General features: G+C 41.1%; 1 protein-coding gene across 1 annotated transcript in view; it reads left to right on the top strand.

The window, feature by feature from the left end:
* The window catches only part of LOC120942984 (up-regulator of cell proliferation-like), a 13,303-nt gene extending 2,099 nt beyond the window's left edge, over window positions 1-11,204 (top strand). Inside the window, 2 exon segments of the mRNA XM_040355997.1 lie at window positions 6,024-6,497; window positions 6,500-11,204. Coding sequence (XP_040211931.1) covers window positions 6,024-6,497; window positions 6,500-10,698 — 4,673 coding nt within the window. The 3' untranslated portion in view covers window positions 10,699-11,204.
* The last annotated feature ends 502 nt before the right edge of the window (window positions 11,205-11,706 follow it).

The following is an 11,706-nucleotide window of genomic DNA, read 5'->3' as shown; positions in this document are numbered from 1 at the left end:
TCACTGATCGTCGTTCCCTATGACAGGGAACAGACGATCAGTGACAGGCTCACTAGGAAGCACGGGGAGAGGTTTGTTTACACTTCCTCTATGTGAGCCAATCGCAGGACACCGGCGGCGATCGGGTCCGCTGTTCCCGCGGGGACGGTCACGGCGAAGAGGACAGGTCGCGAGCGCACCGCCGGCGGCACGCTCGCGACCCACGGCTGGGATCTTAAAGGGGACGTACATGTACGCCCTTGTGCCCAGCCGTGCCATTTTGGCGACGTATATCGGCGTGCAACGGTCCTCAAGCGGTTAACAGTCTCTATGCATGTCTCCAGTGAGGTGAAACTGCAGCACTTACACAGCCTGTGTTCTCTGTCCTGTCTCTCTCCACCCACAAACCCCTCGCCATCCTCTGCTTTTCTTGATGACCTCACATTTAACAATTTATCATTTAACAATGCAGAGACTTTTTTTTTAAATACTGTACAGTAGTAATTAACAAATCTTTCCAAGTCTGTTTCACCAAGGGTTTAGGGAATCCTGTTTGAAATGTCGCAAACCTAAACTTAAAGTGGGTCTAAAGCCTAAAAGTTTTTTTTCTATACATTTAGGTAAAAACCTGTGGAACATTATCCTCCCTGCCCCCCCCCATACTTGAGCCTATGTCTGATCCAGCAATGTGCATGAGAGCAGTGGCTCTCCAAGCTCTGTCCCTCCTCTCTGGGCAGACTGATAGCAATAGGAGCCATTGACTCACACTGCTGTCAGGTAAATCCTGCGACAAGGGATGCGGGGGGTGGGGCTGAGTCATCCTGTCTGTGTCAATAGATGCAGACAGGGTGGCTCGGGATTGAGCCCACATGGAAAGTAGCTTTCTATGGGGGCACACAGAGAAGAGAAGGAGCCAGGAAAGCCAACAGAGGACCTGAGAAAAGGGGGATCAGGGCAGCTATGTGCAAAACTAAAGCACAGCAGGCAAGTATGAAATGTTTGCTTTAACTGCTTGTCCACCGCCCGCCCTCTTATTCTGGGCGGACGTCATATGACGTTGCACCTTCTTAAGCCACTAGGGGACCTGATGCGCGTGCCTAGCGGCCACCATGGCCCAGTGACTGAACAGGACCGTGGATCTATGTGTAAACACACACAGATCCACGTCCTGTCAGGGAGAGGAGACCGATGCTGTGTCCCTTGTACATAGGGACAACCATCGGTCACCTCCCCCAGTCAGTCCCCTCCCCCCACAGTAAGAATCACTCCCTAGGGAACACATTAACCCCTTCCTTGCCCCCTAGTGTTAACCCCTTCCCTGCCAGTCACATTTATACAGTAATCAGTGCATTTTTATAGCAGGGATCGCTGTATAAATGTGGTCCCAAAAATGTGTCAAAAGTGTCCGATGTGTCCGCCAAAATATCACACTCATGATAAAAATCTCTGATCGCCGCCATTACTCGTAAAAGAAAAAATTATAAAAATGCTATAAATCTATCCCCTATTTTGTAGGCGCTATAACTTTTGCGCAAACCAATCAATATACGCGTATTGCAATTTTTTTTTTTTATTATTTTTTTTTTTTAGACCAAAAATATGTAGAAAAATACTTATCGGCCTAAACTGAGGAAAAAATGTGTTTTAAAAATTGGATATTTATTATAGAAAAACGTAAAAGTTTGAAAAAATATTGTGTTTTTTCAAACTTGTCCCTCTTTTGTTTATAGCGCAAGAAATAAAAACCACAGAGGTGATCAAATACCACCAAAAGAAAGCTATATTTGTGGGGAAAAAATTATAAAAATTTCATTTGGGTACAGCGTTGTATGACCGCGCAATTGTCATTCAAAGTGTGACAGCGCTGAAAGCTGAAAAATGGCCCGGGCAGTAGGGATTAGCCGAACATACCCGCGTTCGGTTCGCACCGGAACGTTCGAACAGACCGCGGGTTCGCGCGAACATTTAGAACCCCATTGAAGTCTATGGGACTCGAACGTTCGAATTCAAAAGTTCTCATTTTAAAGCCCAATATTCAAGTTGTTGTTGGAAAACATCTTTGAGAACCCGGGTCTTGTCCCAGGGAACATGTATTAATGGGGAAAAAAGTTTTAAAAACTGTAGTTTTTTTCTGGAGCAGCGATTTTAATGATGCTTAAAGTGAAAAACAAAAAAACAAAAGTTCCTTTAAATATGGTACCTGCTGGGTGTCTATAGTAGTGGCACGTGTTTAGAAATGTCCCTGCACAACATGAGATTACTCTCAGAAAAAAGTAATTTAATACTGCTTGCGGCTTTAATGTAATGTTTGGTCCCTGCAATATTGAAAAAAATAGCATGAGTTTCCCCGCCACCACTCCCCCCAGGTCATTACAAGACCCAGTGCCGATCCTGACCTCCCTGGGGCCCTAAGCAAAATGACATGGCACATTAAAAATGAGAAGCGGGGGGCGCTGACGACAGTGACATGTCACATTAAAGAAAGTTAAAAAGCGGGGGGGGGGGGGTGTTCTGCTGTCGGAAATGACTCAGCCAGCGCGTTTAGAAGCGGGGTGAGGGGGCGAAAATGCCTTCTCACCAGGCGGGGTATCTAGTAATTTGGGGGGCCCTTTGCAGCTTTGCGGGGCCCTAAGCGGCTTGCATGTGAGCCTATATGGAGGATCGGCCCTGACAAGACCCTTTGGCCCTATATACTTTGAACAGCAGTATACACACGGTGCAAACAAGACAAGTACTGTAGGTTTCTTAAGTAGAATCTGAACCATGTCATACTTTGCTGCTGCATATTGCACAATTTCCTAAAGAGACCCTCAACAAACTACATGACACTTGTGCCTGCTTTATGGGAAAAAACACAGCACACGTGCAGTAAGAGCGACTGCGTTTATGGGCAAAAAACAGCACACGTGCAGTAAGAGCGACTGCGTTTATGTGCAATTAAATAGCCCATGTGCAGTAAGCGCAACTGCGTTTATGGGCTAAAAAACGGCACACGTTGCAGTAAGAGCGACTGCGTTTATGTGCAATTAAATAGCACACGTGCAGTAACAGCAACTGCGTGTATGTGCAATTAAAAAGCACACGTCCACTAACACTGAGTAGGTGTAAACTAAACACTATGCAGGCAATACAACATGTTAGAGCGCTGCAGCTAGCACAATCTACTGCCTAACAATAGGAATAGCTGATCTAGCTAAGCTATACAGTGTATAAATGTATGTACAACGCTAGGATGTATATATATCCTCTACACACTGTAAATTTAACTAAACTGACTAGCCTGCCTGCTCTCTCTCTCTCTCTCTCTCTCTCTCTCTCTCTCTCTCTCTCTCTCTCTCACTGACTTCTCTTTAACAAAGCCGGAACACGCTGCCGCCTTGCAGGCGGCCTTATATAGTGTGGGGCGTGTACTAATCCCCCTGAGCCATAATTCTTCGTTTTTGCGCGCTGTGATTGGCCAAGCATGCAGGGTCATGGTGCATGCTTGACCAAGCATTAGCGCGCAACGCCGCCGTGAATTATGGGCCGATGTGCGTCACTTGAATTTGGCGTGAACGACCCGTTTTGTTCGAAATTAGTCGAACGTACGAACAGACGATGTTCGAGTCGAACATACGTTTGATTCGAACACCAAGCTCATCCCTACCGGGCAGGAAGAGGGTGAAAGTGCCCAGTAGGACAGTGGTTAAAGAGGTATAGCCAAAGCTCATTTGGCTGTACTTCTTGTATGGATCACAGGAGTGCAGTTAGTTTTGCACTTCTGTGACCCATTTTCAGCAGAGAGCAGCCTGAAGTCCGCTCTCTGCTGACGTCACCAATGTCAGTCCAGGGACCACGCATCCCAACATTAAAGTCTGGATCTGCCAGGTGCCTGGACTGACAACCCTGTCTCAGCGAGCTGCTGAGAGCCTGAGACGGCCACTCCCTACCTCTCCACAGCTGAGTGCTCCAGTGAGCGAGGAGGGAGAAGAGCAGGGAGCTGTGAGAACCGAGCGATTGGCAGTGTTCGGTCGCTCGGTTCTCAGTGTAGAGGAGTCGGGGGACAGATACAGCATGGGACTGATCCTGCATCCACCTAGGCAAGTATGAAACTGAAAAAAAAAATTCCTTTACTTCTCTTTTAACCACTTCAGCCCAGGAGATTTGGCTGCCCAATGACCGGGCCAATTGCGCGGTTGTGCGACGTGGCACCCAAACAAAATTTACATCCTTTTTTCCCCACAAATAGAGATTTCTGTTGGTGGTATTTGATCACCTCTGTGATTATTTTTTTTATTTTTTGAGCTATAAACAAGAAATGAGCGTCAATTTCGAATTTTTTTTTTTTTTATTATTATTTTTAACTTTTTGTTATGTCCCCATTTTATTTTTATTTAGTTTAGGCCCATTTTTTTATTTAGTTTAGGCCGATGCATAATCTTATACATATTTTTGGTAAAAAATAAATCGCAATAATCGTATATTGATTGATTTGCGCAAAAAAGTCTACAAAATGGGGGATATATTTATAGCATTTTTATATATTTTTTTATTAGTAATGGTGGTCTGTGATTTTTTTATTGGGACTGCGACATTATGGCGGACACATCGGACACTTTTGACGCATCTTTGGGACCATTCACATTTATACAGTGAACAGTGCTATACAAATGCACTGATTACTGTAAAAATGTCACTGGCAGGGAAGGGGTTAGCGCTAGGGGGCGATCAAAGGGTTAATTGTGTTCCCTTATGTGTGTTCTAACTGAAGGAGGATGGGACTGACCTAGAGGAAATTACAGATTGTGGTTCCTAGCTATTAGGAACTCACGATCTGCATTTCCTCACTGAACAGGGATGTGTGTGTTTACACACACGCACGTCCCTGTTCTGCCTCTCGTGCCCAGGGTTTACTCGTGGGCCGGCGGTCATCACGATCGCCAGTTGCAAGCATTTGCACTCCCACGCAACTGCTATCCCGCTTAAAGCGACCAACGTACAGCTACGACGGTTAGCCCAGCGGAGCCAACCTGCGGCAGTATAACTGAAGTGAGAAAGACAGCTCTCCTTTCTTCAGTCTCTGTAGAGATGGAACGATCCTGCCATCCTTTTTCTGCTCTGAGTAGTTACTTTTATCTCACTCCAAAAAGTGGGGGTGTGTCCCTACTATGTAATTGATGGTGTCATATGATGATGGACTTGATATGTTACCATGATAACCAAGTATGTGGCCATCTTGAATAATTGTCATCTCCTCTTAAGCGTCTTCCAGGACAGCCCATGTGGACTAGGGCTCCTCCTGGGCTGTCCTGGAAGACTCTCAGAAAAGGTGTTACCAGTAAGTCTAACTCTGCTTTTCCCCTCTAGGGGCAGTGTTGTATAAGAAATTACTTCTAATGTTAGTTACATGACCTTTGGCCCTCGGTTTAGTAAGACACCATTAATTGTGTGATGGTTGACAATCATATGTCAGACATTCTGGTGCTTCTTAAAATATATGGGTTGAAAAAATCTTCCCCCACACAATTAGTTGAGGCTATTAGAATTATGACTTCAGTTTCAAACAATTTAACGGCAAACAAAACAGTTATTCATGAACATTCCTACTAATAGAACACCGTGTTTGCAACTTCTATCATAATAATATATAGGGTTTTATAATAACTAATACATTGTTAAGATATAAGAAAGAAACTTATTTAAAACGCACAATATAATAACCTATTTGTGAATAAGCCCTCTTGTTTCGTTCGTGCAAAGATAATCCTTGTAAGCTCATACATCGTCTGTAGAATCTCCCCTTATCTTGTTTATTTTACGAAGTGTCTAAACCTTTGAATTTATAAACTGGGAAGGTGGTATAGACAGACTTAATCTCCTCGTGAGACTCCCTTAAGCAATCATGAACTCTGATTCAACTTTTAAAGAGAAAAATGGCTACCCTCATGTTCATATGAAAAATATACAATATATACAGCCTTTATATGTATATAAATCTAAATTCTTTTAACCCTAATTGTTCTGACAACTTATTGATAAATGTTCTTGTTTATTTCTGTTTACAGGGATGGAGGCTTTTACAAATCTCCTTGGACTGTTGAAGATGGAGAAGTATATTTCTAATAAGATGACTTTGGGGGATATTCTGGAAATCTCTGCCAAGAACCGTAAAGACAATAAACCCCAAAAGATAGAAGATGTACCCTGGTGTACTCTGAGGAAGATCATGGCTCTGGACGGTACTGCAAGGAACACTCTATTTGACACAGATCAGCCTGACTTGTATACTGCAGTGGAGTGCAGTGATACATTTGAAGATATATTTGATGATCCACAAAATGCAAGTTCAGTCCACCCCCTTGATGTCCTCTGTGTTCTCCTCCATTGTTCAGACACTATTCTGCAACAGGAGATTGTGAGCAAAATGGCCATGTGTCAGTTCGCTGTCCCTCTACTGCTCCCTGCTGGTTATGGGTCGCAATGTACCTTTATGCTGTGGTCAATGAGAGACATTGTGAAGAAGTGGAGACCTCAGTCACTGTGACAGTAAAAGGGTTCAGAGAGGAAAATGTGGTGAAAATTTCTATGCCACTCATTTCCTTTGTAAGATTGGGGAAAGCCAAACTATCCAAATATAAAACCCTGAATCAAGTTCTCAATCCTATCCAGCAGCATCACAACTTCTTCATCCATGATGATATGGAAGGAGGAAACTTTGAGAGAAAAATATCTGATGGGCTTGTGGAAATGTCCTGGTATTTTCCGTCCAGTAAATCTGATGTTTTTCCAGTACCCTTTGCAGTGACCAACCTACGTGGAGACCTAAAGACCAACTGGGACCAGTTCACGTTTTTGAGTGAAATTTCATCAGCTGTGTTCATATTTATGGAGACAATCAATGAGCAAGAATTCCAACTGTTATCAAAATGCAGTCAGAGTGACACCATGTTTTACTTTGTTGTTACACCAGGCAAAGCTATAGAGGAAGAAACAAAAAGTATTCTTTTGCGTCTATTGCCAGTATTAAGAACTGATAAGGAACATGTTATCTTGAAAAGCAAAGCAGAGAATGATGCAACTTTCATTAAAAAAATCCAACCAAAACTTCAAAATGTTTTTCAAAAATGCTACAAAAATGTAATACTAGGAGATGTTCCAAAATACTTTGGAAAGCATAATTTTGTGGTGGATGAAGATACAAATGAATGCCAGAAAGCAAGAGACCTTGCCAATAAAATAAAAATCCAAGATGTAGCACAGTATAAAAAGCAAACCCTGAAATTGCAAGGAGATCTATGGAAACAATTGTCTAAAATAGAAAAAGAACTTTGCAGAATGAAAAATCAAGGAGAGGAGAATGCAGAAAAATACCAGTCTGCTCTCCTAAAGGAATGCAATAACCTGCACTCAGAGCAATATAAACATCAAATTCCAAAAGGTATACAGATGTTTACAGAGGCTCTTACTAACTTGTCTCGAAAAGAAAGACAACATTTTCTAAAATGGATGAAATTTAAGCTTGATTCAATTGCAAGAGACAATCTGACTGAACTTTAAAGTGCATATAAGGAGAAATGTACCAACACCGCACAAAGAAAAGAACTTCAGGACTTGGATCAGAAACTTTCAGATAGCTCTTTAGGGATAGAACACTTTCTACGTGAACTGGGTCAGTTCTATGAAGCTGAAAGTTCTATGACAAAACAAAAACAAATTGAGAGTCATCAAAAAAAGTTTTCTAAAATTCCAGGGATAGCAGCCGAACTTCTGTTGGATGGGTTTCCATTGGAGCTTATTGATGGAGATGCTTCCAACATCCCCCTTCAATGGATAACAGATGTTCTAACTGAACTGGACATCAAAACAGAAAGAAAATGCAGAATGAGAGTGATAACTGTGCTTGGAGTGCAGAGTACAGGGAAATCCACCCTTCTCAACACCATGTTTGGTCTGCAGTTCCCAGTGGCCAGTGGACGATGCACACGAGGAGCCTTCATGACTCTTCTAAATGTGAAAGAGGACTTTCAGGAAAAGCTGGGCTGTGACTTCATCCTGGTGATTGACACTGAGGGGCTGAAAGCTCCAGAGTTGGCCTCTTTGGAGGACAGTTATGAACATGACAATGAACTGGCCACACTAGTGGTTGGGCTGAGTGATATCACTATAATCAATATGGCCATGGAAAATGCAACAGAAATGAAGGATATTTTACAGATTGTGGTCCATGCTTTTCTTAGAATGAAAGAAATTGGGAAGAAGCCCATCTGCCAGTTCGTACACCAGAATGTCAGTGATGTATCAGCTCCTGATAAGAACATGAGAGACAGGAGGAAACTTCTGGAACAGCTGAATGAAATGACAAAGGTGGCTGCCAAAATGGAGAAAAAAAATGAGATTTCGGCTTTCACTGATGTCATGAAGTACGATCTAAATAAAGACAACTGGTACATTCCTGGCCTTTGGCAGGGAGACCCACCAATGGCTCCAGTAAATCTTGGTTACAGCTCAAATGTACTTGAGTTAAAAATGTATTTATTTGAATTTATGGAACGGGAGAAATCTTTTAACAGATCATCCAGCATCTCTGACTTTATTACTTGGATAGAAAGTTTATGGCGATCTGTGAAACATGAGAAATTCATCTTCAATTTTAAAAACAGCCTGGTGGCCAAAGCCTACAATAAATTGTCTGTACAGTATTCCTTGTGGGAATGGGATTTCTGTAAATCCATTTACAACTGGGTGATCAGCACAGAAAATTACATTCGAAATCAATCTGGAAAAATATCTGAAGGCAACACATATGAGCTGCAGAATATTCTTTTGGAGGAAGAAAACAAGATGACTGCATCACTAGAAAAATATTTTGAAAACTCAGAAAATGCTAATCTCATAGAACGACACCGAGAAGAATTCAAATTGGGTATAAAGAGCCTGAGAAAAGAACTTGAAAGAAACGCTCTTAGCAAGTGTCATGAGGCTGTTTCTATCCAGAAAGGGAAAATACAAATCCAGGACATTCAGAGGAAATCCCAAACATTGATTGAAGACAGAATAACACATCTCCTGCAAAGATATAGACCGAATAATCGCGAAGTAAGCAAACAAGAGATTCAACAAGAATTTGAGTTGATGTGGAGGAATACCTTATCAGATTTGCAGTTGGAAGAACTTACGAGATGTAATGTGGATCATTCCCTTCTCCACCTTCTCAAAAATGACATGAGCAGTAAAGGACCTCATATAATCAAGATCAATGTTTTACATCAATATGCAATACCAGGTTTCAAGTTTTGTACGGAGGATGAAAGATATTTTGAACACACCTTCAAATCTTTTTTAAGCAACTTAATATTTAGGCAAGAACGCCATAAAAAGGTTCGAGATCTTGCGGCTTCAATAATTCAGACCAGTGATGAGTATGTGAAAGAGAAGATGTCTTCCAGAGATGATTACAATGAAATATACGCTAAGGAACTTCTACACAAGATCAATAAAATACTAAATCGCAAAGATGTGAAAAACCTTAACTTCACGGCACAGTTTGAGTTGGATATCAAACTTTTCATTTTTGGAAAAGCCTCTCAAGCCTTTCAGAATTTACATGACAAGTTCCTCCATGAAAATGATCCTAAACTTTGTCTAGAAAAGCTAAAGCCCCAGTACTGGTCTACATTTCTCAGTATTTTCCACAAGAAAGATGAATGCCGAAGCAGAGCTAGACAGTTTTGTGAGCTGTGCCTGAAACCAGCAATAATAGATTATATTTTTAAACAACTTGGCCAAAAAATAGTGGACACGATTTTAAGCGATTATGAAAATGTCACCTTTAGCAGCCGAAGTTTTTTCCAGTGTACAATTTTAGAGGAGCTTTTAGAAGACATGTCCTTCCAAAGGTATGTTGAATACATCAGTTCCTATGAGGACTTTACAAAGCAATGGATTTTAACTTACATTACAAACAAATATGGCAGAGGACCAATCTTGGAAACCTTGCAGGGGCATATTCTGTCATCCATTGAGAAGAAAATAAAAAATGCTCTTAAAAATGAAAGATGCCTGAAGGAAAACTCTGTGTCAAGTTTTTTGAAACAGTTCTGTGACTTGTTAAAAACAGAATTGGTGATTTCACAGAAAGAGATGCAAGTCATCACATTTCACAACTTGGGGAATGTTTTGCAGTTCTCAGCAGAAATCGATCATTTCCTCACAGGAACACAACAACAAATCCGATCAAAACTAAGATCTATGGATATACAGTCCGTACTTTCCAGAGTGATAGTGAAGCCTCAGGATGAATTGTTCAGGAAGGTGGTCGGATGTGGCAAGCAGTGTCCATTCTGTAAAGTTCCCTGTGAGGCCGGAGGAGGGGATCATGTGAATCATGCAGCTTCTATTCACAGAGCACAAGGATTGGGACAATACCGTTTTGTGGAAGATGAGAAGCTGGTCGTTGATATCTGTTCTACTCTTGTTGTATCTAGCTCAAGTTTTAGAAATGCAGATACCGAAATGAAATGGCATCCCTACAAAGAGTATCGTACATATTATCCAGAATGGGCCATTCAGCCTGACTCCAGCATTGAGTGCTCAGATTACTGGAAGTTCATCTTTGTAAAGTTTAATGGACAGTTTTCCAAAGAGTATGTAGCATTACCAGCTGAGCTGCCAGATATTTGGATGGAAATCACCAGAGAGCAAGCCCTTCAAAGCTTGAAAAAAGCCTTTAATGTGAATTGACCGCCCAATCCATAGTAAAGAGATCATTATAAATTCTTTGTTTTGAGAGCAATGATGGTTCATAGTATTTATACAACGTTCATAATGAATTAAGCTAATAAATATACAACATTACCCACCTCACACTGTAGTGGATAGATATTTTGAAACTTGTGCAGTTGTCGGGTTTTGCACCAATTTAGGTCTGCTACTTTAACAGTATACCAACCACTTTGGCTTTGGGCTGATGTGCAAGTATTTACGAAGATGGAGGTTACATGAATATCTAACAATTTACAATAATATCAATGGTATATAGTCTTCTTGCTGCACTTTACCAAAATATTATAGGGAAGAATTGCATCTAACTACTACTGTACCAGGCGTTATGGATTTATGTAGGGCCTACTTTTTTTCACTTTGTATTGGACTTTTGGTGTATTGGACAAACAACATAATCACTGTAACTAAAGTGGCCTTTTGATTTATTTAACTTTTTGGTTGGGTAGAAATAAAAAGAATAAAGCATATGTACAAAATGTTGATGTGTTTTAATATTGTCTACAATTAAAAAGTTAGGGTTCTATTTTTCTAAATGAGTTTTCATCTTGGATTCAAACAACATTTACTTAAAATTTGCACAAAATTTGCACTAAGAATAAAAGTGAATCTTGGGTGAAAACATTCATAAATATACCTATATGAGTGTGTAGATTCAAACAACTTTTACCTAAAATTTGCACATTTTTCTAATGATATTCAACAAACAAAAGTGAATCTTGGGTGAAAACATTCATAAATATACCCCTGAATGTGATATCCTCTGGTTTGAGGGTTAGATTTTCTGTAATGATTTTTAAAGGGGTTGTAAAGGTTAATAAAAAAATAAAAAAACAAGCATGTCCTACTCCACTGTGCAGTTCGTTTTGCACAGTGGCCCGATCCTCCTGTTCACGGTGGCTCTCTCAGCTCCTCCCCGCAATAGCATCCCCCTCGGAAAGCTCTCTCCCAAGGGGGTTACATTGTGGG

This window comes from Rana temporaria, chromosome 6 (assembly GCF_905171775.1).
Source record: "Rana temporaria chromosome 6, aRanTem1.1, whole genome shotgun sequence".
Lineage (NCBI taxonomy): Eukaryota > Metazoa > Chordata > Amphibia > Anura > Ranidae > Rana > Rana temporaria.
This window is presented reverse-complemented; position numbering and strand designations above follow the sequence as displayed.